The sequence below is a fragment of the Schistocerca americana genome, chromosome X (genome assembly GCF_021461395.2).
Source record: "Schistocerca americana isolate TAMUIC-IGC-003095 chromosome X, iqSchAmer2.1, whole genome shotgun sequence".
Lineage (NCBI taxonomy): Eukaryota > Metazoa > Arthropoda > Insecta > Orthoptera > Acrididae > Schistocerca > Schistocerca americana.
In genome coordinates this window covers 576,642,371-576,668,351 of record NC_060130.1, presented here as the reverse complement: position 1 = coordinate 576,668,351, position 25,981 = coordinate 576,642,371, and the positions used below count along the sequence as shown (strand labels likewise).

The window sequence follows — 25,981 nt, the reverse complement described above, 5'->3', positions numbered from 1 at the left end:
ATCGTTGCAACTTAAGTTGTTCCTAATTGTAATCCCTAGGCATTTAATCGAATTGACAGCTTTTACATTTGTGTAATTTATTATGTAATCAAAATTCAATGGGTTTCTTTTTGTACTCATGTGCGTGACCCCAGACTTTTCCTTATTGAGAGACATTGCCACTTTTCGCACCCTTAAGATATTGTGTCTAAGACATTTTGCAATTGGTTTTGACCTTCTGATGACAGTATCATCTGCAAAAAATCTAAAACGACCGCTCGGATGATCTCCTAAATCGTACATGTAGCTTAGGAACAGCAGAGGCTCTGTAACACTTTCTTGGCGAATGCCGGATATTATTTCTGTTTACTCGACGCCTTTCCATAAATTACTACTAACTGTGCCCTTTCTGAGAGAAAATTTCGGGTGTAGTAGCGTAGTTAAAGCAATACTACATAGACACGCAATTTGACTAGAAGTCTCTCTTGAGGAACGGTGGCAAAAGTCTTCTGGGAGTCTAGAAATATGGAATGAATTTGAGATCCCCTGTCGATAACACTCATTACTTCGTGCGAATAAAGAGCTCTGGTTTATTGTCACTAGAATTTTCCATATTCTTAACACTAGCAAAAAAGCCTCTGGGAAGATATCGTCTCTGATTTGCTTACGACGAATAGATAGTTATCCACCAAGAGAGGGAATACCTCTGAGCCATGGTGTGGGGCGAGGGTACACAAAGGACAAGCAACAAGCATAGTGCTAGTCTGCGCACCAATAATTCATACTTAGCGATGTACATTTATTAAAGTATCGTCCCCGATTACTATAAAAAAAATTGAGATGACACGTCGAAAACCGACAACCATATGCAAAAACGTTATAATGCTACCCTAGCAAGGAGGTTTGTCATAATGTATAGATGACTGATTCCGTTTTGAGGAGAACTAAATGTGTATTTTGATAAAATAAGACGCACAATCTAGACTTAGGAACACACACCTGCGCTTATGCTGACTCTGTTGTAGCAGTAAACGTCACAGAATACATTATTTTATACGACCACCTTAGCAACATGAGTTTATTGTAATATTATTTGTACCAATATGAGAACAAGCTCATTTAAACGCATAGTAGTACTGTAGGGATGACTTTGCAAGAGTTTGCATTTCAAGCTGTGCTATTTCCGCTAGGTTTTCCCACCTGATGTCACCCAAGTGAAGGACGCACACAATTCACCTAGATGCGTAGATGGACTAACTTTTTGCAGAAACATCTTTCAACATGCAAAAATCAGGTTTAGAAACATTTTATTTCTTTGTGATGAACATGTTTGAGTCTTTCAACTTACTGGACAAACTTTTTGCGCCATTTTTGCACAATATATCGTGCTGTCATTAATTCTGCCACACACTGCAGAGTCATAGTGTCCAGTACAATAAATTACGATATTATTTATAACCCTTTGGCATAATATATCATTATGGCATTATTTCTACCAACCTGTTCATTTCTAACACTTAAAGGACAACCCCCCCCCCCCCCACACACACACACACACACACAACAGTAATGAAGTGGTGGCTCAGCAGTGTTAAATACATTAGGAACAGGCTGCATTGTGGTTGCCAGAGAACATCATGACGTCGACACGACATGATGATGACGTAACGTTTAGGACAGTGGGACAGAACTCATGTAATATGATAAAAGTGCGGAAAAAATGAAAATAATGTGGAAAAATACGTAAAACTGTGGAATAGTGAGCGTAGTTACATATCTGCCTTGGTCTGGCCTCTGTTAGTGCCTCTAATATCCAAAATAGCACAATATTAATCTGTTATTAACAAACAGGCATCAAGTGATGCAAGAATGTAATTACAATAACTTGTTACTAACAAACAGGCACAGCCTTATCCTGTCCCTGTGCTGCCCAGCTCCAGAGTGAAGCCACCCACTGATTTACCACAGTTACACAAGATAAAGATATGGAGGGAGCATTTGTGTCTCATTGGTCTAGAGGGGAAGGGGAGGGGTGAAAATGGAGGAGAGGGGGAAGATAGGGGTTTAGGTTCCCCTGGATGACCTTGATCAATTCGCAGTGGTTCCCCAGGGGGAAGCGCTTATCAGTGCCCTTGAAGTAAGATAGTTACCGCTCCTAGTATGCTCACTGATAACCTACTCCTCTGCAACAAAACGAGGTGCGTCCCTAGTGGTATTTGCCCTTTTAACGACAACATCTGTACAGCTGAAAATCTGAACTATGGAATACAAGTGTGGTATTCGTCACTATCAAAATCTCCGCACCGAGCAGCGGGGCGCTCCATTACGCGCCGCCGAGATATGCATCGTTGGCCGCGCTTCTCCGTGCGCGGCCCGCTGCAAACATCGCAGGTCGCCTTCGCGCTCGCCCTTCAAATCACAGCGACTGGCCATCCATAAGACCCAGCGAATGGCCGGCCAGAACATACAGGGACCCCAGCCGCCGGCTCCATTAACTATGGAGCCTTATTTAACGCCGCTCCAGACGTCTACAAGCTAGTTCTCATAGTGCTATGTTTCTACTCCACTACTCGTAAGTACCACGCTGCGGTGGACCTGTTGTTCGATGTTTGGTTGCGCTGTGGTTTTAGAAACCGAATACTATGCTGGAACTCGGACTTCAACGTTCACTAGGCTTAGTATGTCAACGGACTTGTGATTTCCACCGGAATTGTGCATTTCACTTGCACTTCCTGGACATTGGTATAACCACCATCAGTTTACATAATTTTCCATAAAGTGTTCATCTACAACGTGGCGCTTGGTAACCGAATTATTTGTATCAGTGGGTATCAGTGCTGTGTCAATAAACTATAGAACGGTGATATATTTTATTGTGTTACTCCTTGTTATAACAATAAAATGGCGACGAGCCAGTAACCATCCACGCTGGAAGTTCTACTCACACAACTTATTCATCAGCAGGACGAGAACCAGAAGCTGCTACTGAACACCCTCCAACCACACCTTCAAAGCTTTCTGCAAACGCAAGCAACACAGTAAGTGTTGGCTTTTCGTTCCCTTGATGAGACTTCAGAGAACTGAGAAGCCTACGAATTAAAATTACTGGAGCATTTCCAAGCATTCAAGGTAACTGACGCCAGGCTCATGAAACCTTTGTTTTTGTCATGGTCAAAACTTGAGATTTATTGGCTACTGTGCAAGTTGGCCCCCTCATCTAAGCCTTCAGAGATCATCTTTTCAAATTTTCGTTCGTTACTGACTAGGTATTACCAGCGGCATACCCATGTTATTTCGTCCTGGGTAGCATTTTACCTGTGCAAGAAACAGCCAAACCAGACTCATAGAAATGGGCTGCAGCGCTGCAAGGTTTAGGGCCCAAATTTCATTTTGTTACCCCTAAAAGGAAACAGTCATATGCAGAAGAAATGATCAGGGACATGACCATCCAGGCTACTCCAAACAGGGATCTCCTGTACAAGGCACTTCAACTCGAAGACCCGTCACTAGACGAAGTTTTGGACTTAGCACAAAGCTTCGAAGTGACCCCAGGAAAGAAACGGGAATCGCGGATCGACATAGCAGCCGTTAACGTGTACACATCCGAGCCAGCAGCCAGTGGCCACACTTGAAGCAACTGTTCAGCTTGCGAGCGCGCCTTCCACAAGTTGAAATCCTAGTTACTGACGGCCCTGTGCCTCGCACGTTTTGCTCCAACAAAGCAGATAGTTATTGGAACGGACACATCTGATACAAGCATCGGAGCGGTCCTGGCATACAGGGAGGCGGATGGCTCTGAGCACCCTGTGGCCTATGCATCGAAAACATTGACTGACACCCAACGCAGGTACTCCTAAATAGAAAAACAAGCACTGGCTATCATGTTCGGATTAAAGAAATTATACGTTTTCGTTTATGCCACAAAGTTTCACCTCGTAACAGGCCATACCCGCTGATCTCCCGGTTCAATTCAGCAGCGAAGATTTTGGACAGGACTGCTCACCGCCTCCAGACCTGGGCTTTATTTTTGGCTCACTACCAGTATGAGATTCACTTTCGTAATACGACTGAGCATGCCAACGCTGATGCCCTCTCCCGCCTTCCATGGGGGCCCTATCCAGAGTTCGACAAAGAAGAAATTCTGTGATGAAGAAGCAGAAGCAGCCGTAGATTTTTTTCCAATTACCAACTCCCGGGTCGCAGACGCAACCGCTAGCGACGGGGTATTCCAACAAATCCGGAGTCATATACTTCATGGATGGCCAAAACGACAACCTCCCATGGCTTCCGCAGCATTCCGCCAGTTCTTTAATGCCCGCCATCAGCTCTTGCTGATCGATGGAGTAATTGCAGTTGTTTCCGACTAGGGACACGCACAAGTAGTCATTCCTCATTCTTTACGTTAGTATGTCCTTCAACTATTGCACCAAGGTCACTAGGGGTATCCCGAACTAAACTCCTCGCTCGCAGGTTCACTTACTGGCCAGGAGATTGAAAGACTCACACAAACATATCCATCATACCAAAGCCAACAGGCAGCCCCCGACATTCATTTGTTTCTTGACCACCATGTGCTCGCCCTTGGGAGCATGTACACATTTATTTTGCCGGGCCACTGTTTAACGCCATGTTCTTGATAATGGTCGATGCTTACTCCCGATTTTCGTACATTGTCCGATGCAATGCCACGTCAACTGCTAACACCATCACAGTCTTAGAAAAACATATTGCGATTGAAGGCCTTCTGGAAGTGCTCGTAACTGACAATAGTCCATAATTCCATAGCGAAGAGTTTCGTGGTTTCTGTACCCGCCATGGCATTCGCCACATTCCAATGCTCATCTTCCATCCACAATCGAATGGAGAAACCAAGAGGATGGTCTGCAGTTTCAAAACTCGGATAAAGACATGTCTCCAGGATCTCTCCACCGATGTATCTTTTTTTTTTTTTTGAGCAGTTACAGGTCCACACCCATCAGAGACAAAAGTTATATGGAACCTCTCCACAGACGGCAGCCCCGGACCCTCTTGAGCCTGCTCGTGCTGACGCCACAGCCAGCACCACCACCACTACCTGCTTCCAAATTCTGCCCTTGGTGTGGGCAAAAGGATTTGGCCAGCAATCAGCCTGGAACAATTGTCCAGCGCCGGGGCAGGAAGATCTTCAGGGTGCAGCTTCCGGACTGGGTTGTTCTGCGACATGCCAATCAGCTTCATCTATAATAGTTTTTTCCGTCACCTTCTGCGAACTACCATTACCAGTCACTTAGTTCCCATCCTACCCCTAGCCACCCAGCCAGAGTAACACCAGACCTTCCTGGGCTACGAGATATCGCCTGGTCATCAACCAAGGGTAATTTCTGATGAGTATCAAGACATGCCGCTGACTTCTCCTGCTCCATTGGCTCCCCTGCTGAAGTCAACACCATACAATCTTTGCCCCCGGCCGGAGCGTTTTCGTCCGTATGCTCCTGTGACCTGGGCCACCAACGCCGCTGAGGACTCGGAGGAAGACCCCACGGATGTGGCGTTCATTAGCGGCAGATGCTTCCCCAGTGGGGAAGGCGTGTGGTATCCACCACTATTAAAATCTCCGCACCGAGCGCAGGCACGCTCCAATACGCGCGGCCGAGGTATGCATCTTTGGCCGCACTTCGTGCGCGGCCCCCCGCTAACATCGCAGGCCGCCTTAGCGCGGTTGCTTCCAAACACAGCGACTGGATGCCCAGAATATACAGCCATAACTATGAGGCCTTATTTAACGCCGGTCCAGATGTCTACAGGCCAGTTCTCATAGTGCTAAGTTTCTACTCCACTACTCATAAGTACTCTGCTGCGGTGGACGTGCTGTTCGATGTTGATTCGGCTGTGCTGTGGTCTTAGGATCCGAATGCTATGCTGGAACTTGGACTTCAACATTCACTAGGCTTATCATGTCAACGGACTTTTGGTTTACGCCTGAATTCTGCATTTCACTTGCACTTTCTGGACATCGATATAACCGCCATCAACTTACATAATTTCCCCTAAAGTGTTCATCTACAACCTGGTGCTTGGTAACCGAATTATCTGTATCAGTGCTGTGTGAATAAACCGTACAACGGTTGTGTTACTCCTAGTTATAACAACAAGCATAACTTCCTCCACACTGATTGGTCACACACCAACTACCTACAGCAGCAAACTTAAACAATTCACATTTGGTTTTTGCATCACTTGCTGTTCTTTCTAGGATTGTTGGTTTTTGTGCAGTGATACGGCGCTGAAACTGCGCCACTCGCTGTGCCTTGTGGTGTTGATCGACTCGAAAAACAGTAATCCAAGATGCTGTAGACTGCCGTCTCGAACACCAATTTTTCGGGGATAACGTAGCTTTTTATCCTCTATGCACGCGTACTCGTCACACATTTGTTCGTAATTGTGCCTCATTACAATGTTCCAACGTTCACCGGTTCGTGTGTTCTTCGCAAAAAGAGCAAACCCTTCCATGGTAAGTCAACTGTAACCTCCCTTATCCTACATTTCTTTTCTCATGCTTCATTGCAACAGTTAAGTTTGTGGCGATCGACAAAGGTGAGAGATGGTTAACAAACAAAGCTTTTTTTGCTGCGAAACTTGACATGTTCCTAAATGAAAATATGTCTTTACTTTGTGAATATTGAAGTTACTCCAATTTTGGAGGAAAAATGTTATCTGAATGGATAACAGTACATACTATTTTATTTCATTTATTTATTTAGTAAGTAACACACTATGTAACAAGGCTTAGACCCAACCACGCTCGTATTATTAGTTTTCAACTGACCTTTGTCATTGCTGCACTGCTTTTCCAAATTCATCTTCCACGCTATGACAATCCACGGTAGCCTTAGCCACTGTTCAGGTGGCAGTATATCTCGCCAACAGATACTACTAACTAAGGATAATGACATTGATTCGTCCACTGATTAAGTGCATCCTCCAAGAATAATTATTCATTGTTGATTTACCAATGGACGGAAAACTTCCAAACCCATATTTCGTCACCTCAACAAACTGTTCAAATAATTTTGGTGCGAATCAACTGCGTGCGACTTATCCGGGCGAAAGTTGAACGTCTCCCAACTCGCATTCTGATGAGTGGTCGGTAGCCCTTGGGGGTATTTTTGAACCTAACAGCCACACAATGCACTTGCTGGAAAAGGCACACTCATCTACATCATACACCGCAAGCCACCTAATGGTGTGTGGCGGAGGGTACTTTCGGTACCACTATCTGACCCCTCAACCCTGTTCCACTCGCGAATAGTGCGTGGGAAGAATGATTGTCGATAAGTCTCTGCATTGACTCTAATTTGTCGAATTTTCCCCTCATGGTCAATTCGCGAGATGTTTGTGGGGTAAGTAATATGTTCTCCAATTCCTCCTGAAAAGTGCTGTCATAAAATTTCAATAGTAAATCTCTCCGTGATGCACAACGTCTCTCTTGTAACGTCTGCCAGTGGAGATTGCTTATCATCTCCGTAACGCTCTCTCACCAGCTAAACAACCCCGTAACGAAACGCGCGGCTCTCCGTTGGATCTTCTCTATCTCCTCTACCAGTCCTACCTGATAGGGACCCCAGATAGATGAGCGATACTCATGAATAAGCCACTTCTTTCGTGGATGAGTTACATTTCCTTAAGATTCTTTCGATGAATCTGAGTCTGGTGTCTGCTTTCCCACTATATGTTTTATATGATCATTCCACTTTAGTTCGCTCTGCATAGTTTCGCCTCGATATTTTACGGCAGACGCTGTCTCCAGCTGTTTGTCATCAATAGTGCAACTGTACAGTAGTGGATTTCTTTTCCTATGTATGCCCAATATGTTACTCAGCTCTGAAAATTTCAGAGAAAGAGCAGTGCTTGAGAGAGCACTATTTTATACGTTATAGCACTATCTACAGCGGTACACTTTTCAACGTCTTTCACAGCAGCACTTGCTATCTGCAAAGAGAAAAATTTGTTGAATCATCGTATGTTCAGCGGCAGGTTAGTGATTAGCTAAATGGATGGAAGATTAGTCACCACGGTCCGCACGCACAGATGAATCGTTAAGCCTTTGCAGATGGCGCAGCGACTTAATCACTCGCTCAACCGCACGCCCCCTGCCTCTAAATTAGCATAAGGCAGTAGCGATAATTCAGACATTCACGTTCCAAGTGGCCACTGTACGTAAACATTAGTAAATGTAAGGACGTGATACAGAGGCAAAAAGGGCATTTGTGTTTGGCTGTGTCCCTGGCCATATGGTGTGTCAAGTTGCTGAATTTGTTGGTGTTTCGTGGTGGACTGTTCTACATATGCAGAAGCAGTGCTGTAACGCACCTGGCCACGAAACACGACGGAGAAAGATCGTAACTGAGAGACACCGAAGATCTCAAAATCGCTTCCTAACACGATAGGAATTGCTGTAGGCAGTGAATGAAGGGCCATTCCCATCTGTTGGCGGGAGCATATTGCGACGGGAACTGCATGCAATAAACATTGCTCACACAAGCACATAAATAAAACAACAGCAAAATTCGTAGGGTTGGAAGAATATGTGACTCCTTTTCTGAACCCCACCCCACCATAACGTATTACAGCTCGATTGGCCTGCAAAATTACCTGACTTAAACCCGACAGAAAAACTGTGGAACTTGTTGGAACTGTGGGAAAAATGCCGACATCAGCATCCCCGAAACTGCGTGATAAAATCCTCGGTGAGTGTCTTTAACTTGGATGCGACGTACTTGCACAACCTTGTGGACTCACTTTCTAACCGAATCCAGGCGGTTATGAAGTCCAGGGACGTAATTACACAGTATTACATAATGCATGTAATGATTTCTCTACGGGAGACTAATTTTATGATCGGTGAACTTACATGTTAAGGAAAGCAACGCACCTACAACTGAACCCTGTAGCAACTCCTACTTGAGACGCTCCCGGTCAGATTCAAATCCATACATACCATAAAAAACATGTATGTATGTACGTTTCACGTCTCGTCCTAAACTACTGGATCGATTCCAAACAAACTTGGTATACACATCATTTCCTGTCTAGAAAGAAGCGCTTTGGTGTGTGGTGGGGGAGGGGGGGGAGGGGTAAGAACCACCTACTTACCGAAGGGATGGGGGCTGAAAAACAAGCGTTCCCCACAACGCACAAATACCCAGACTTTGTTCATCCATTATTTGAGAATGAGAGGACTTAGTGAGTTCCAACAACCTTTGCGCTTAATTGCAATCCTTTTCGAGAATTTCTCGCTCACACCCCCCACAAAATTATGAAAGAAACGATGTCTACCGCTTTACATTTTCGCTGTTCAAACGGTAAAACTGTCGCTTCCGATGTGACGTTTTAATTTATTACTTCTTTACCACGAAATCTACTTGCGACATGTTTCGCAGACAGCAATCACATGTACCACTGAATGTACTAGCAGAATTACACTTACGTGACAAAAGTCAAGGGACTGCGATTTACACATATACAGATGGCAGTAGTATCGCGTGCACAAGGTATAAAAGGGCACTGCACAGGTGGAGCTGTCATTTGTACTCAGTTGATTCATGTGAAAATGTTTCCGACGTGATTGTAGCCGCACGACGGGAATTAACAGACTCTGAACACGGAATGGTAGTTCGAGCTAGACGTATGGGACATCCCATTTCGGAAATTCCCATTTCGGGAATTCACTATTACGAGATCCATAGTGTCAAGAGTGTGCCGAGAATACAAAATTTCAGGCATTAACCTCTCATCACGGATAACTCAGTGGCAGACGGCCTTCACTTAACGACCAAGAGCAGTGGCATTTGCATAGAGTTGTCTGAGCTAAGAGACAAGCAACACTGCGTGAAATAACCGCAGAAATCACCGTGAGACGTACGATGAACGCATTCGTTATGACAGAGCGGTGAAATTTGGCGTTAATGGCCTATGGTAGCAGATGATCGACGCGAGTGCCTTTTCTAACAGCACATCCCCCGCAGTGCCTCTCCCGGGTTCGTGACCATATCGGATGGACCCTAGACGACTGGAAAATCTTGGCTTGGTCAGGTGAGTCCCAATTTCAGTTGGTAAGAGCTGATGGTAGGGAACGATGTGGGCTATGTTTACGTAACTTGGACTAGGTCCTCTGGATGTTCGGCTACTTGGAGACCATTTGTAGCCATTCATGGACGTCATGTTTCCAAACAACGATGGAATTTTTGTGGATGACAATGTGTCATGTCACTAGTTCAAATGGTTTAAATGGCTTTAAGCACTGTGGGACTTAACATCTGAGGTCATCAGTACCCTAGACTTAGAACTACTTAAACCTAACCAACCTAAGGACATCCCACACATCCATGCCCGAGGCAGGATTCGAACGTGCGACCGTAGCAGCAGCGCGGTTCTGGATTGAAGCGCCTAGAACAGCTCTGCCACAGCGGCCGGCCATGTCACTGGCCCACATTTGTTCGTAACTGGTTTGAACAAAATTCTGGACAATTCGAGCATATGGTTTGGCCACCCAGATCGCCGGACATGAATCCAAATGAAAATTTGTGGGACATAATAGAGAGGTCAGTTCGTGCACAAAAGCCTGCACCAGCAACACTTTCGCAATGTAGAGACAGCACGGCTTAATATTTCTGCAGTGAACTTCGGACGACTTGTTGAGTCCATGCCACGTCGAGTTACTGCACTGCGTCGGGCAAAAGGAGGTGCGACACGATATTAGGTGATGTCCCATGACTTTTGTCCCCTCATTGTATAACTTTGAACGACGCATAGTTCAGGGGATACAGAGTGCAGCGTGAAAATGGAAAAGGTGAAATGTGTGGAATGCATGTGACATGTGCGTAAATGTGTGAAGTTTTGGGTAAAAACTCCCCCTAAATTCCTGGATCGATATAAACCATACTTGGTTCACGCTTTACTTGGTATCTGGAAAGAAATCCTGTAGGATGAAAAACCTCCAACCTCCTACTGGGGCGGGCGTGTGGCCAGAGGAGAGTGGCCAGGGAGAGTCAGAGAGGGGGGAGGGGGAGGGAGAAGGCAGCCAGACTTAACGAGAGGGGCAGATGGACAGAGAGAGAGAGAAGAGGAAGATATGGACATATGGGAGGAGGACATGTATATATGAGAAGTGGAGATTGACAGAATGACAGAACAGAGGCCGGAAGATATGGGCAGAGAAAAGGGGGGGGGGCAGGAGGAGATGCACAAAATATGCAGAGAGAGAGGGAAGGTGGAGATGGTCTAAAAGAAGACATGAATAATTACATACCCGTGCAATGCTGGGTACTCAGCTGGTGTATGTATAATGAAGGGTTTCGAAATTCAGCAGTTTTGATTCTGCGGTTGTTCATCGATATAGCACGCAGAACGCGACTGAAGCTTCTTTGAAACAACCAACTTGTCACAGTACGCAAAGAAAACTGCTAGACTTGCATCGCGAGTCACAAATTTCCTTAACACACTGAATGCTTTAACGACGTTACATCCATACTATCTTTGACAAGCTTTGCTTATAAGAATTGATCGCAGGAGATGCACCAATACGAACACTTCTTGATATTATCGTTTCCATTCTCAAGATTTATACGAGTTATAAAATTACAGTTAACTAGTTTCAAGGCTCACCTTGTTCCACTTTGATGTTTGGCTTGGTTTCCACGAGGGAGCCTTGATCAAGTGCTGCCACAGAGCTTCCGTTGCTTCTATCAGCAACCATCGGAGATTCCACTTTCATTGAAAAGATACAAAGTAATGGCCATAAAAGTACACCTAAAGCTTATATTTTGTGCAGGTCATTGTTAAACATGTAAGAGAACTGATTATAACGATAGTTCAACATTAAAAGGATGAAAGTCTTTATGTTCTTCACGGGTATGCTGCCGGATATGATTGTCTTCATTACACGATATCCTTTAAGCAAGATATGGAACCCTATTTTGTCTGATATAAAACAAGAACGGTCTGGTTTTCGACCAGCTACATCTTAATTTGTGATTTATTACTTTCGCTAGATTCTCCCGCCAGCGACGCTGCAATTCTTCGCTTCGCAGGGGGCAGTTCCTCCGCTTCTCACGCAGGCGCAGTGGCCTGGACCCGGCGTATAAAGGAGACGCCGTTTCTGATGTTCATTCAGTTCCGGCGTGATTGTGTACTCAGCGGTTCCACCTGAAGATAGCGGCCAGATGGATCGCCGAAATATCGTGTAGTGAAGAAGATATTATCCGGCAGCATACCCGTGAAGAGCAGAAACATATAAGACGCCAGGAACATCCACGGAATCACAACGGATGAAAGTGTTTATATGTGCACTGTGGAACACAATTAAAGGATCAATTTTTCGAAACACCGTAATGTCTCCCATTGCGAAGCAGAAATTTGAAATTTGGCTCAAAGGTGCCTACACCATTCTTCTGTAATGATGCGAAAACGTGGCGCCCTGCAACTTCACCCTCGGTCTCGACGACGGTTCAAACCTTAAGGTCTCGACAAATGCGAAAAAAGGCCAGAGTTCAGTTCATGTGAGGTGTTAGGTGGATTAATTATGTCACATTGTCACCAGATTTCACCACAATTCTGCCCAACGCCATTGTCGACAGATCACACGATGGAAAGGTCGTCGCACCCCATCTTGCCAACATTTCGCCCCTTCTTTTGACGCCTCCGTTGAAATCACGCGGTTTTCTTAGGGATAGCCGAGAAAAACATTTCAGACAAACCGCCGCTCAGAAACAGACTGGAAAAGACCTCATGGGTCGGCATAAAAGGCATCAATAAGCCCCTCCCTCTTTCCTTGGGGAGTTGATTCCCACCCATTTCGCTATAAAAGACGACATTTCGTAGCGCTGTGAGCGACAAGACGACGTTCTTGATAACCATTGACATTGCCGACACACGCGAACGTTTCAATCCTCCCCTAAGGACATTGTAGGACCGCATCCCTATTCAGCGTGATTTTATCCCTTTGGGGTGCAGCACGGCCGCAGTTTTTGTTCTCGTGGGACCACTAAGGACCATTCAAGACCATTCGATGAAGTATGAAGGTGATCCAAAGCAGCGTAGAGAACTTGTGCATTTTCAGCCTTTCGCGCGCTCCTGTGACGTCATCATGATGGGCTGCGACACTGACACACGCATGAATAAGACTGCAACTGATCCCGCTAAGACCCCTCAGTTCGGTAACACCCTCGGTTTCACCTGCCCACCTTTACCGAGTATTTTAAAAATGTGCCTGTACAGAGAGAACCTGTAAGGTAGTCCTAGGCATCTGCAGCAGGCAAACCCTGACATCCTTTTGGCTCCTGATGCCTGCCCGGACGCGCCTACGACTACTTCACAGAGTAAACAACTAGCTGTCAATCTTGACTTTCTACAAGTGTCAGACAGTAAAAAACGTATTCTAACATACGTGCAACAGCAAATTACTGAACAGCTGTAAAACGTTGCTGAAAAAATAATATTACAACCAACAACTACAGACAGCAGTAATGGTTTATTCAGAGCTCCCCACAAACCCGATTTACTTAGTAAGACCGGGAATAACAGTCATAACATCTTTGCCTAATTCTTTGTTTTCTCACTGAAAAGTATTTGTTAGTGGCAACATAACTGTTACTTTAAGAACGAAGTCTTTCGCGACGGGACTTTTGTATAAAACATACTCGGACTTCTTGCCCCATCACGGCAAAACCTCGAGCTTTCGACAATTTCCACCATCGTCTTCGTCAGGAGCAACTGATTGTCGAAATTGCAGGTGTGGTGGCCATATATAGTCCAAAGACGGTTTCTGATTAGTTGTTAGTTACGTCATGCTGATGCACTTGGTGTCAACGTCTGCGCTGTTATAGCCCCACCGCTCCTGTCGTAGCGTAAACATTGCGACGAATATATCTAGCTCTTCTCTGCATCGAGAGCTCGTTTCCATGCACCGCTAGATTCTATCCGCTGTCACAGTTGTAGGTTTTCTCACTCATTCTTATTTCTACAGCCTCTTTAGTTATAGAGTCTCAGTGCGTGGGAGCCTAGGACAAAACTTTTGTTTCGTCAAACAGTATTTTATGTTTGTTTGTGAGGCTGTGCTCAGGAACTGAAGATTTCTCCAGTTCTCGATTTTTAATATGCCGCTGATGCTCTGCACAGCGGTCGGAAACGCTGCGTATGGACTGACCATTGAAACTGCTTCTGCATTCAAATGGGATGTTGTAAATTCCAGGAATCCTGAGCCAGAGACTGTCCTTAACAGGGCGTAGCATCTGCTGTATCTTCTTAGGAGATAGGAAAATAGATCTGATACCTCGTCTTCCCAGGACTCTGCATATTTTGCTGGATGTAGTGCCGCTACAGTCAGTTGCTCCTGACGAAGACGACGGTTGAAATCATCGAAAGTTTGAGGTTTTAACCTGAATTGAAGTGGCAAGAAGTCCGAGAATATTTATATAACTGCTACTTTGTTTTTGGGTCATCAGTAGTCCGGATCGCGGGGCCGGCCACAACTTTTCTGCTGTGCCAGACTCTTCATCTCAAAGTAACACTCCAGTAGGAATTCAGTGGTGGGTCTGGATGAAAAACAGTCATAGTGTGTACTGTCCTCCTTTGTTCATAACGTCATAACCCTCACCGATGACTCCGCCTCCGCCGAATGCCGGACATTTGCCACACTTGCCCCTTCGCCAGGTAGCTATCCCTCAGGTAAGGGACGTCCTTCCTCGTACTACTTCTGTCCGCTTTCAAACCGCCGTCTCCACATCTTACTCGATACAACCAATACGTAAGGGACTTTCTTCTTCCAGATCCTGGTCAAATACAGAGCTTCTTTTACGAATCGAAATATTTATAACTTTTGGGAAGTGAAGGCAATACCGATGATTATGCCAGTATGTAATTAGTTCTGCCAAGTATAAGTATAGATTCCTCTGTCTGTACGGTAGCTTCCTTTCACGCTTACTGATTGAGTTAGAAACAGTCCATCGCCATGGGAGCAACAAGAAAGGAACGATGTAAACAGAATGCGAATGTACGCTAATCATTTCTTTTTGATCACTGCATTTGTACCTACTTTAATTACTACAACTGCATGCCCAAAAGACAACAAGGAAAGAAGAAATGAGTATGTGAATGATTGAAAAGAAGAACGACATACTCCATATTAATTTACTCTCTAAAATGCGATATCCCTCGCGGTGAAACATTAGTTAATAAAGTGTAGCGGGACAATGTTCAAAACATGACTGAAAATACGTTCACTAAATAGAGATAAGAACATCTATGACTGACATGCAATCTAAAGTCGACGTACAATTTTAAAATGTTAGAAATAAGGAAATGAAGTAATACAGAATGCTATGCTTGTAATGTACGTCGTTGTTCTACATTGTTTAGCTCTTGGATTTACAGGGTCACAGAGGAAGCATCCTAGGTTTTGGTGGGAAAAGCCATAATTGTAATGATCTGCACTACAACAGAAACAAGAAGCACAACTTAAGGAAAAATAATGTAATGTGTGTTCCAGCTCACAAGCGACACTGAAGCAGATAGTTCCTGTAACTTAGTATGGGCAGACGTTATATTCGACAACCGGAATAAATTAGTAACTGGCTCCTTTGCCGACCCCCGGTCTCAGATTAAACAGCTGCTTAACAGTTCAAAGAAGACTTGAGTCTCATCACAAATAGGTACCCTACTCATACAATTATAGTTGGCAGTGCTTCAATCTACCTTCCGTATGTTGACAAAAATACATTTTCAGACCCTATTGTAGATAGAAAACAATTTCCGTAATTGTTCTAAATGCTTTTTTAAAATTATTTTGAAGAATTAGATCATGAGGCCATTCAGATTGTATGTGGTTGCGAAAACACACTTGACCTCTTAGCCACAAATAATCCTGAGCATCACGACGTACAGAGATTAGTGAACACACAGTCGTAGCGAGGCTCAATTCCTTAACAAAGAAATTCACCAAAACTAAACGTGAAATATACCTATTTATAAAAGCAACTAAAAATTCGGTTGACGTATTTCTAAGAGACAGTCTCCAATCCTTCCAAACTATGTGAGTGAAGACCATATGTGGCTTAAGTTCAAAGAAATAGTATCAACAGCACTCGATAGATTCATACCAAATAAATTAATAAGAGACGGAACTGATCCCCCATGGTACACAAAACACGACAGAAAGCTGCTGCAGGAACACCGAAAAAGGCAAGTATAATTTAGACGAACGCAAAATCTCCAAGATTGGCAAAGTTTTCTGAGGCTCGAAATTTGGTGCGGATTTCAATGAGAGATGCATTTACTAGTTTCCACAACGAAACTCTCTCTAGACACGTGGCGGAAAATCCAAAGAGATTCTGGTTCTATGTTAAGTAAACCTGCGGAAAGGCTCATTTCAATGGCTCTGAGCACTATGCGACTTAACATCTATGGCCATCAGTCCCCTAGAACTTAGAACTACTTAAACCTAACTAACCTAAGGACAGCACACAACACCCAGTCATCACGAGGCAGAGAAAATCCCTGACCCCGCCGGGAATCGAACCCGGGAACCCGGGCGTGGGAAGCGAGAACGCTACCGCACGACTACGAGCTGCGGACTAAAGGCTCAGTAAGCAATGCGGAGGAGGAGGAAGAGGAGGAGGGGGAGACAAGGGACCCAACCCTTCGGAGCAGGTAAAATCGTGGCAAATGTCCGGCGTGGCAAATGTCCGCACACCGACTCCGTCACCCTCTGCAGTGACGTCAACGAAGTCGTCGTCGTCGCCCCTACTGCCGCCACAGCCAGAAGCCTAGCCACTCTCCCCCATCCCTCTCCCCTCTCAAGCTAATCTCAGCGTATTATTCTCTCTCTCTCTCTCTCTCTCTCTCTCTCTCTCTCTCTCTCTCTCTCTCTCACACACACACACACACACACACACACACACACACACACATACACACTATCCTAAACAAAATATTGCCAGTATTCGAATATTTCCAAAAAAATTTGCTGAATTATGTTCTCAGGTTAAAAGGCAAGCTCAGTATAACTGCACAGCTCCTGTGTCACCGTGTACCTTCCCGCGGCTATTTTGAGACGGACATATTGAGGGAATCTTGGTTCAAATGGCTCTGAGCACTATGGGACTTAACATCTATGGTCATCAGTCCCCTAGAACTTAGAACTACTTAAACCTAACTAACCTAAGGACAGCACACAACACCCAGCCATCACGAGGCAGAGAAAATCCCCGACCCCGCCGGGAATCGAACCCGGGAACCCGGGCGTGGGAAGCGAGAACGCTACCGCACGACCACGAGATGCGGGCTGAGGGAATCTTGCAAGGTTCAAATGTTGGCTGTAGTAGTTACGTAAGAGATGAAGAGACTTGTGCACAACAGACTAGTTTGGAGAGCTGCGTGTTACCTATCTACGGACTGAGGACCAAAAAACAACAACAACAACAAGGAGAACAGGAACATAACCATCACTCTATAAGTACTTCATATGATAACATACGGAGGCGTGTTGAAAAGTAATGCCTCCGAATTTTTTTTGTGAAAACACGTCAAGCTTTTTAAATAAACCAAACGTTATTAACATTCTGCATGTTTATTCTTCACGTCTACGTATTTGCAGTGCTCTGCTGTTAGACGGCTCCGAATTGTAGCGTGTAACATGGCGGTGTGTAAGGTAGTTACGTCGCCGCGGGAGAAACAGCGTGCTGTAATAGAGTTCCGAATTCGAAGAGTTCGTCCACTCATGACAATGCCAGACCACAGACGAGCGCTGTGACATCAGCAACAGTCTCACGCCTTGATTTCACTGTCGCCGATCATCCTTCATACAGACCCCCGACTTTGCCCTATCCGATTTTCATCTGTTCCCAAACCTTGAAGAACACCTTCGAAGACTTCTCTTTGATAGCGATGCAGCGGCACAAATAGAAACTGGGTTAAGGCTCCGACAACAAAGTCAAACATTTTACGGCGACGGTACCAACAAATTGGTCTGTCGCTGGGAGAAATGCGTTCGACTCAGAGTGACTATGACAAGAAATAAATATGTAAACATGAGGAAAAAAGGTGTAAAATGTTAATCACTTTTGTACTATTTAAAATAGCCTGAACAGTTTTCACATAAAAAAATTGCTAGGCATTACTTTGCAGCAAGCACTTTTATAAGGCATCAAGCAAATTTATGGTTTCTTTTCCGGTTAATACCTCCTTGGTGACTTCTGTGACTTTACTGCTCATAACTGTCTGTTACACAAATTTTTTGTTCAGCGACTTGGACTTCTGAAGACGTTAGATTCGTTAATATTCAAAAACTGACTACACAAATTCAGGGCTTTAGAGATAATTGCTTTTGAGTGGTGGTAGAGCAGACGTATCTTCGTATTCTAAAATAACGTTTGTTCTGTTTTAGTTGTTTCGTTAGAACAATGGCTGCTCTGTTGAAAGATACTGATGTGTGCTTGGCGTGGCCCTCGCACGCTGCAGTCCACTGTCTGCAACTTGATGTATTCGAAGCACTTGGCGCCTGCACTAAGGCAAACACGTTACTGCACTAATACAAACACGTTATTAACAGTTCCGAGCTCCCGCTGCGGAATTACATGTAAAATACGTATGAATATATGTTTGTGATGTGATTCCATAAACTGTTTCAGGCACGTGTACGCTTTAGCCCACGACGGTAGTTCGTGCGGAAGCAAAAGAGGTCTTCCTGGAAATGGACAGTTAGCTGCTCGTTAGAACCTGTCTTGACACACCCCTCTGCACTCTAGTTCGTTTACTTAGACACTGCAAACGTCTGTTTCTAGAGAACGACTCCGACACGATGGAAAAATAGACTAACGCGCCGCTAGAATATTGATAGTCGAAGGAAAGCTCTCCATCCTAGAAGGAACTTTCCCTGGGCAGAAGGCAAAGGTCCCGAGTTAGAGTCTCGGTCCGGCACACAGTTTTAATCTGCCAGAAAATTTCAATTTCTTCTTTGTTTGCAAGTACACGACTACAGTTCTGGAATACAAACAAACAAATCCTCGTTCCACAGTACCGTATCGAGGCCCTAGAGGAGGTATAACAAAATTACGCAGCGCATTGATAACGTATAGAGCGTGCGGTGATTCGTTTTCAGCATCAGGGGAGTTTTGGAGCTGTGTTAGCCCAAAACAGACGGGTGAAGCAAACTGGGTGGCCTGACGCAACAGCATCAGTTTCGCTGATGCCAAAAACGAATTACCGCACTATACCCCACTCTATCAACGTGCTGTGCCATTTTGTTTTCGTTCCCCTAGCAGTGTGCCGTGGTACTGTGGCGGTAGGATTTCGATGTGTATCGGGACTGCAGATATGTACTTCGAAAACAAACAAAAAATTAATTTCAAAAATGGCTCTGAGCACTATGGGGCTCAACTGCTGAGGTCATTAGTCCCCTAGAACTTAGAACTAGTTAAACCTAACTAACCTAAGGACATCACACACATCCATGCCCTAGGCAGGATTCGAACCTGCGACCGTAGCGGTCTCGCGGTTCCAGACTGCAGCGCCAGAACCGCGCGGCCACTTCGGCCGGCAAATTAATTTCGTAATTTTATTTTTCCGAGGTGATAGTTAAAACTCTACGACTCCGCAACATACTTGACAATGTTTATGTTTCATTTCCTGTTGCTCCATATTTCCGCATCACCAAGCATTTTTTCTCTCTGTGTAATTTCATACTGTAGCAGGCTTTAAATGGCTTGTAGTAACCAGCCTGGCGCCCTTATTACTACATTAATTGAACCCCTAAAGTAATAAATCTAGTCCTCGACGGCGAGTGTTCATCACACAAGAGTATCGTTGAAAGTACCCCAGGAAGAGTGATACGAGAGCTCTTATTCTCTGTATACATAAGTGATCTGATGGATAGCGCAATAAGAAATTTGCTGCTCTTTTTGATGATGCTATTTTTCACGGGAAGTTGTCGTTGAGTGACTGGTGGACATAAAACGTCTTAGACAACATTTCTAATTCTTGTGGTGAATGGCTCTAAATGTCTCTAAATGTGGGAAAATGTAAGTTCGATCAACACTCAAGTATAACGGAGATTCTTCGTGAACTCAAATGGAAATCCCTCGACGGAAGGCGACATTGATTTCGCGGAACAGTACTGAGAAAATTCAGAGTTCCGGGATATGAAGCTGACTGCAGAGGAATTCTACTGTCGACAAGGTACATGTTACGTAAGGACCACGAAGTGAAGAGAAATTTGGCCTCATACGGAGGCATATAGAGAGTCGTTCTTCCCTTTCTCTATTTGCGAATGGAGCGGCAATGACCCTCCGCCGGTACCATACGGTGACTTGCGTAGTATGTACACTACTGGCCATTAAAATTGCTACACTACGAAGATAACGTGCTACAGACACGAAATTTAACCGACAGGAAGAAGATGCTGTGAGATGCAAATGATTAGCTTTTCAGAGCATTCACACAAGGTTGGCGCCGGTGGCGACACCTACGACATGCTGACATGAGGAAAGTTTCCAACCGATTTCTCATACACAAACAGCAGTTGACGGGCGTTGCCTCGTGAAACGCTGTTATGATGCTTCGTGTAAGGAGGAGAAATGAGTACCACGTCTCGATCCATGAGTCAACAGATGGAGACGTTTGCAAGACAACAGCCATCTTCACGATCAGTTCGACGACGTTTGCAGCAGCATGGACTATCAGCTCGGAGACCATGGCTGCGGTTACCTTTGACGCTGCATCACAGAGAGGAGAGCCTGCGATGGTGTACTCAACGACGAACCTGGGTGTACGAATGGCAAAACGTCATTTTTTCGGATGAATCTAGGTTCTGTTTACAGCATCATGATGGTCGCATCCGTGTTTGGCGACATCGCGGTGAACGCACATTGGAAGCGTGTATTCGTCATCGCCATACTGGCATGGGGTGCCATTGGTTACACGTGTCGGTCACCTCTTGTTCACATTGACGGCACTTTCAACAGTGGACGTTACATTTCAGATGTGTTATGACCCGTGGCTCTACCCTTCATTCGATCCCTGCGAAACCCTACATTTCAGCAGGATAATGCACAACCACATGTTGCAGGTCCTGTACGGGCCTTTCTGGATACGGAAAATGTTCGACTGCTGCCCTCCAGATCTCTTACCAATTGAAAACGTCTGGTCAATTGTGGTCGAGCAACTGGCTCGTCACAATACAACAGTCACTACTCCTGATGAACTGCGTTACCGTGTTGAAGCTGCATGGGCAGCTTTTCACGTTTTTTTAATATCGCATATACGAAAAGAGCCGCGAAATATCTGTTAATAATGCTGTGCTTTGCTTTTCTTTATCATCATTACCCTTTAGCGGAATAAAATGTATATATGGAAGTCTTATTGTTCTGTATCTGGCCTACAATTTAAGGAACGATTTTTCGTAACTGCAACTCATGCTAAGAATCAATATATCTTCCCTACTTCATAGTGATTAAAAGTTGAAATTACTTTGTTATGAGCACTGATGTTACAGACCGTGTGATCGTTCAAAAACACAAGTTCGCAGTGGATTTTATTTCTCGTTAAAATGCTATTTCATACCACGACTAGCCCAAGAACATGAGACTCTCATTAAAAAATACGTTGTCACTATAAAGTTTGCCAGATCAGAACGGAGCACAGCAAGATTCCTATCAGATTCTGAAGGTACATTAAATTATTTGCACTGTAAATTATATCCTATCAGCAGCCCGCGTCAATCTGCAACACATCATAAAATCTGCTGATCTTCACTGCCAGTCTGGGAGCTAAAAGAAATAATATTATTTTACTATTATTTTACCGCTTCCTTGCGGTATGCTCGACTATATTGTAAGTCGTTTAAATACGCCGCGGCAGCGGCTCTTCGTTCTCCACGCAGCTCAGCACCACAGATAATATTTATATAACTGAAAAATGTCTCAACAGGATGGGATAATATGCAAGCAAGCTTAACAATAAATAATACAAGTTTTCATTTAAACAACTCTATTAAAACCTTTAAATATCTCAGTGATTACAGACCTTTGTGAATTCACACGTAATGGCGTACATTGCTTAGTCTCGACAAAAGAATGCTACACTAGCGTTCGCTACTACGACACAGGGTATCTTACTCGTTCGACTCCCAGATGAAGAAGACAAAGAAATTGCTATTCGTCACGTATTATATACTAGTTACTCATTTTAATCTTTGTTCGACATTTATCGTCTGTGGCGGTTTCATTACTCGCCGACGCAGATATTCTCAAAAATAAATAATAAAAAAAAATACATAATTTTATACAATAACACAATATGATACATATAATTTTCTCGTTACTACATAATATGTTGTTTTTGTTTCTTACTAGACGTTACAAGCTGTACCTGTACACGCCATCCAAGCTCTGTTTGACTCAATGCCCAGGCGTATCAAGGCCGTTATTACGGCCAGAGGTGGTTGTTCTGGGTACTGATTTCTCAGGATCTATGCACCCAAATTGCGTGAAAATGTAATCACACGTCATTTCTTCTTAGTGTAGCAATTTTAATGGCCAGTACTGTATGTAGATGCAGGAAACATACACCAGGATTGTACGACTTAATTATCCTATAAATTCAAGCCTCAAAGTCCATTTTGTCAATTCACAATAAATTTTTCTGTTTAGAAGACGCCAGAATATTGCGCGCTCGAATCAGCAATGGCAACCTAAACAAATCTCTGGATAGCAGCGCAATGATTGACAAATCTGCACTCTAGGAGAAACGGACACAAAAATACCTTCTTGGCAACGTATCGACGCTTTTGAGCAACAGGCAGTCTTCAAACTGAATGTATTGGCGACGTAAGGCATGATGTGAGAGCATCAGATTTTGAGGATGTTCTAATTCACAGATTCAAAAACGCAACGTTAAACATGATTTGCGCTGATATATGTGCTATGAGTGTTCCAACTCCAGAAGCTACTGCAACTCCGACCGCCCTATTTTCACCTCAAATAGATGTTACACCGCGATTTCTTCTTAAAAATGACACACAGACGCGCTTGCTACTCAGGGATGCTTACTTAGTGGTCGGAATATTCACACATCTAGGAAGATGTGAACTCTGCATCTTGTCGCTGTTCAGTCAGACCAACAGAGCTTTTCCGTAAACATTTGTGACAGAATGGTCGATAAACTACTTCGAGCATTAGTACTTCCGTCAGCACGCTTAACTACAGCAGTTTACCATCAGCTTCCGCATATCACACTTACGGAACAGCTAAACACAATACCACTTGCCGTGCTAACAGACTTTGGTTCCCACATGATGGAACCCCATCACACTTCAGCGCTGATGCGTCAGCCCAGGAGATTTAATTTGGGGAACCCCGGATAGGTCGGCATGACTTATTTGTTGTTCACGTATTTTATAAGCCATGCTTTTTATTTATTTATTTATTTTGGTGCGGTTTAAGTCACAAAATTTGTTGTGATTGGCAGAATCAGTTGTGTATTTCCCAATATGGAACAGAATATTCCTAAGTTTATCCGAGGTTAACAGTTGTCTCTACCAAGGTGTGAAGCGTGTAATGAGTCCTAGGGCAAACTGTATGAATATATGTTACAAATTTAATCTAACATTCATGTAAAAACTTAAATAAAAGATAATTATTACTATTACTCATAGGCGTCTATGGAGGTGTCATGCGCATAACTCAAACTACACTCCTGGAAATTGAAATAAGAACACCGTGAATTCATTGTCCCAGGAAGGGGAAACTTTATTGACACATTCCTGGGGTCAGATACATCACATGATCACACTGACAGAACCACAGGCACATAGACACAGGCAACAGAGCATGCACAATGTCGGCACTAGTACAGTGTATATCCACCTTTCGCAGCAATGCAGGCTGCTATTCTCCCATGGAGACGATCTTAAAGATGCTGGATGTAGTCCTGTGGAACGGCTTGCCATGCCATTTCCACCTGGCGCCTCAGTTGGACCAGCGTTCGTGCTGGACGTGCAGACCGCGTGAGACGACGCTTCATCCAGTCCCAAACATGCTCAATGGGGGACAGATCCGGAGATCTTGCTGGCCAGGGTAGTTGACTTACACCTTCTAGAGCACGTTGGGTGGCACGGGATACATGCGGACGTGCATTGTCCTGTTGGAACAGCAAGTTCCCTTGCCGGTCTAGGATTGGTAGAACGATGGGTTCGATGACGGTTTGGATGTACCGTGCACTATTCAGTGTCCCCTCGACGATCACCAGTGGTGTACGGCCAGTGTTGGAGATCGCTCCCCACACCATGATGCCGGGTGTTGGCCCTGTGTCCCTCGATCGTATGCAGTCCTGATTGTGGCGCTCACCTGCACGGCGCCAAACACGCGTACGACCATCATTGGCACCAAGGCAGAAGTGACTCTCATCGCTGAAGACGACACGTCTCCATTCGTCCCTCCATTCACGCCTGTCGCGACACCACTGGAGGCGGGCTGCACGATGTTGGGGCGTGAGCGGAAGACGGCCTAACGGTGTGCGGGACCGTAGCCCAGCTTCATGGAGACGGTTGCGAATGGTCCTCGCCGATACCCCAGGAGCAACAGTGTCCCTAATTTGCTGGGAAGTGGCGGTGCGGTCCCCTACGGCACTGCGTAGGATCCTACGGTCTTGGCGTGCATCCGTGCGTCGCTGCGGTCCGGTCCCAGGTCGACGGGCACGTGCACCTTCCGCCGACCACTGGCGACAACATCGATGTACTGTGGAGACCTCACGCCCCACGTGTTGAGCAATTCGGCGGTACGTCCACCCGGCCTCCCGCATGCCCACTATACGCCCTCGCTCAAAGTCCGTCAACTGCACATACGGTTCACGTCCACGCTGTCGCGGCATGCTATCAGTGTTAAAGACTGCGATGGAGCTCCGTATGCCACGGCAAACTGGCTGACACTGACGGCGGCGGTGCACAAATGCTGCGCAGCTAGCGCCATTCGACGGCCAACACCGCGGTTCCTGGTGTGTCCGCTGTGCCGTGCGTGTGATCATTGCTTGTACAGCCCTCTCGCAGTGTCCGGAGCAAGTATGGTGGGTCTGACACACCGGTGTCAATGTGTTCTTTTTTCCATTTCCAGGAGTGTATAAATTCAAAGAAAACTTCTTAACCGAAAACAATAGTCTGCGTGTGATTTATCGTTTGTAGGTGACGTCCTGAAATTACTTCAAATGTGAAAATGATAACTGTTGATAGACTATTTCGATGATTACATATCAGCTCCATTGTTTTCAGTTAAGGGTGTACTGTGAAACGAAAATTCCTACTTATGTAGCTTGACTTCTTACCTGCCTCTTCCTTAACAGTCACTGAATTTTCAATTTTCTCTCCTTCGCCACCTGTATCTCCATCTTCATCGTCTGCAAATTCAGAGTCGGAATTATCTTCTGAAAGGAAGAGAGATTACGAAGAATATAGAACACATGACACTCACTATTCCTACTATGACTTATCAAATACCGGGTATAGGGTTGCATAAAATACTATCTTAATCAGTGGCTCATAGAGCTACCAAAATGTAGAGGATGGCTGTTCCCAGAGCTCGACTAGTGCATATGCCGTCGCTTATGGTGCTTAATGTTAAGCGAAGTCTCGCAGTCACTGGCCATTTTTATATTACTACAATACATTTAGCTTCTAGTTTTGTTAAAGAAATCACAGGCACAGTAAATCGATAATGTACTAGGAGGTACGAAATAGTACTATGTCACATAGTACATATAGTAGCGCGCCAAATTTATTAGTCGGCTCCCAGACACTATCCAGCATACGTCTCACTGTTGGCTATGAGTGTAATCTTCTTCCATTTTCGAGCTAACCGTGTTTATTAATATTAGAAGCGTATTATTGTAATGTTCATAGTGTTTATTTACAACAAAACATCTTGATGGCAACCGAATCACTGGATTAGAGTTGGCGCCGCGCTTAGATATACCTGTTTTGTAA

General features: G+C 44.7%; 1 protein-coding gene across 1 annotated transcript in view; it reads right to left on the bottom strand.

Moving 5' to 3' along the window:
- LOC124556183 (suppressor of Mek1-like) overlaps positions 1–25,981 on the bottom strand; it is a 132,618-nt gene that overhangs the window by 106,047 nt on the left and 590 nt on the right. The window contains exons 3-4 of the mRNA XM_047130178.1: positions 25,324–25,422; positions 11,623–11,724 (exon numbers count right to left, since the gene is read on the bottom strand). Of these exons, the coding sequence (XP_046986134.1) occupies positions 11,623–11,724; positions 25,324–25,422 (201 nt within the window). The remainder of the gene's footprint in view (positions 1–11,622; positions 11,725–25,323; positions 25,423–25,981) is intronic.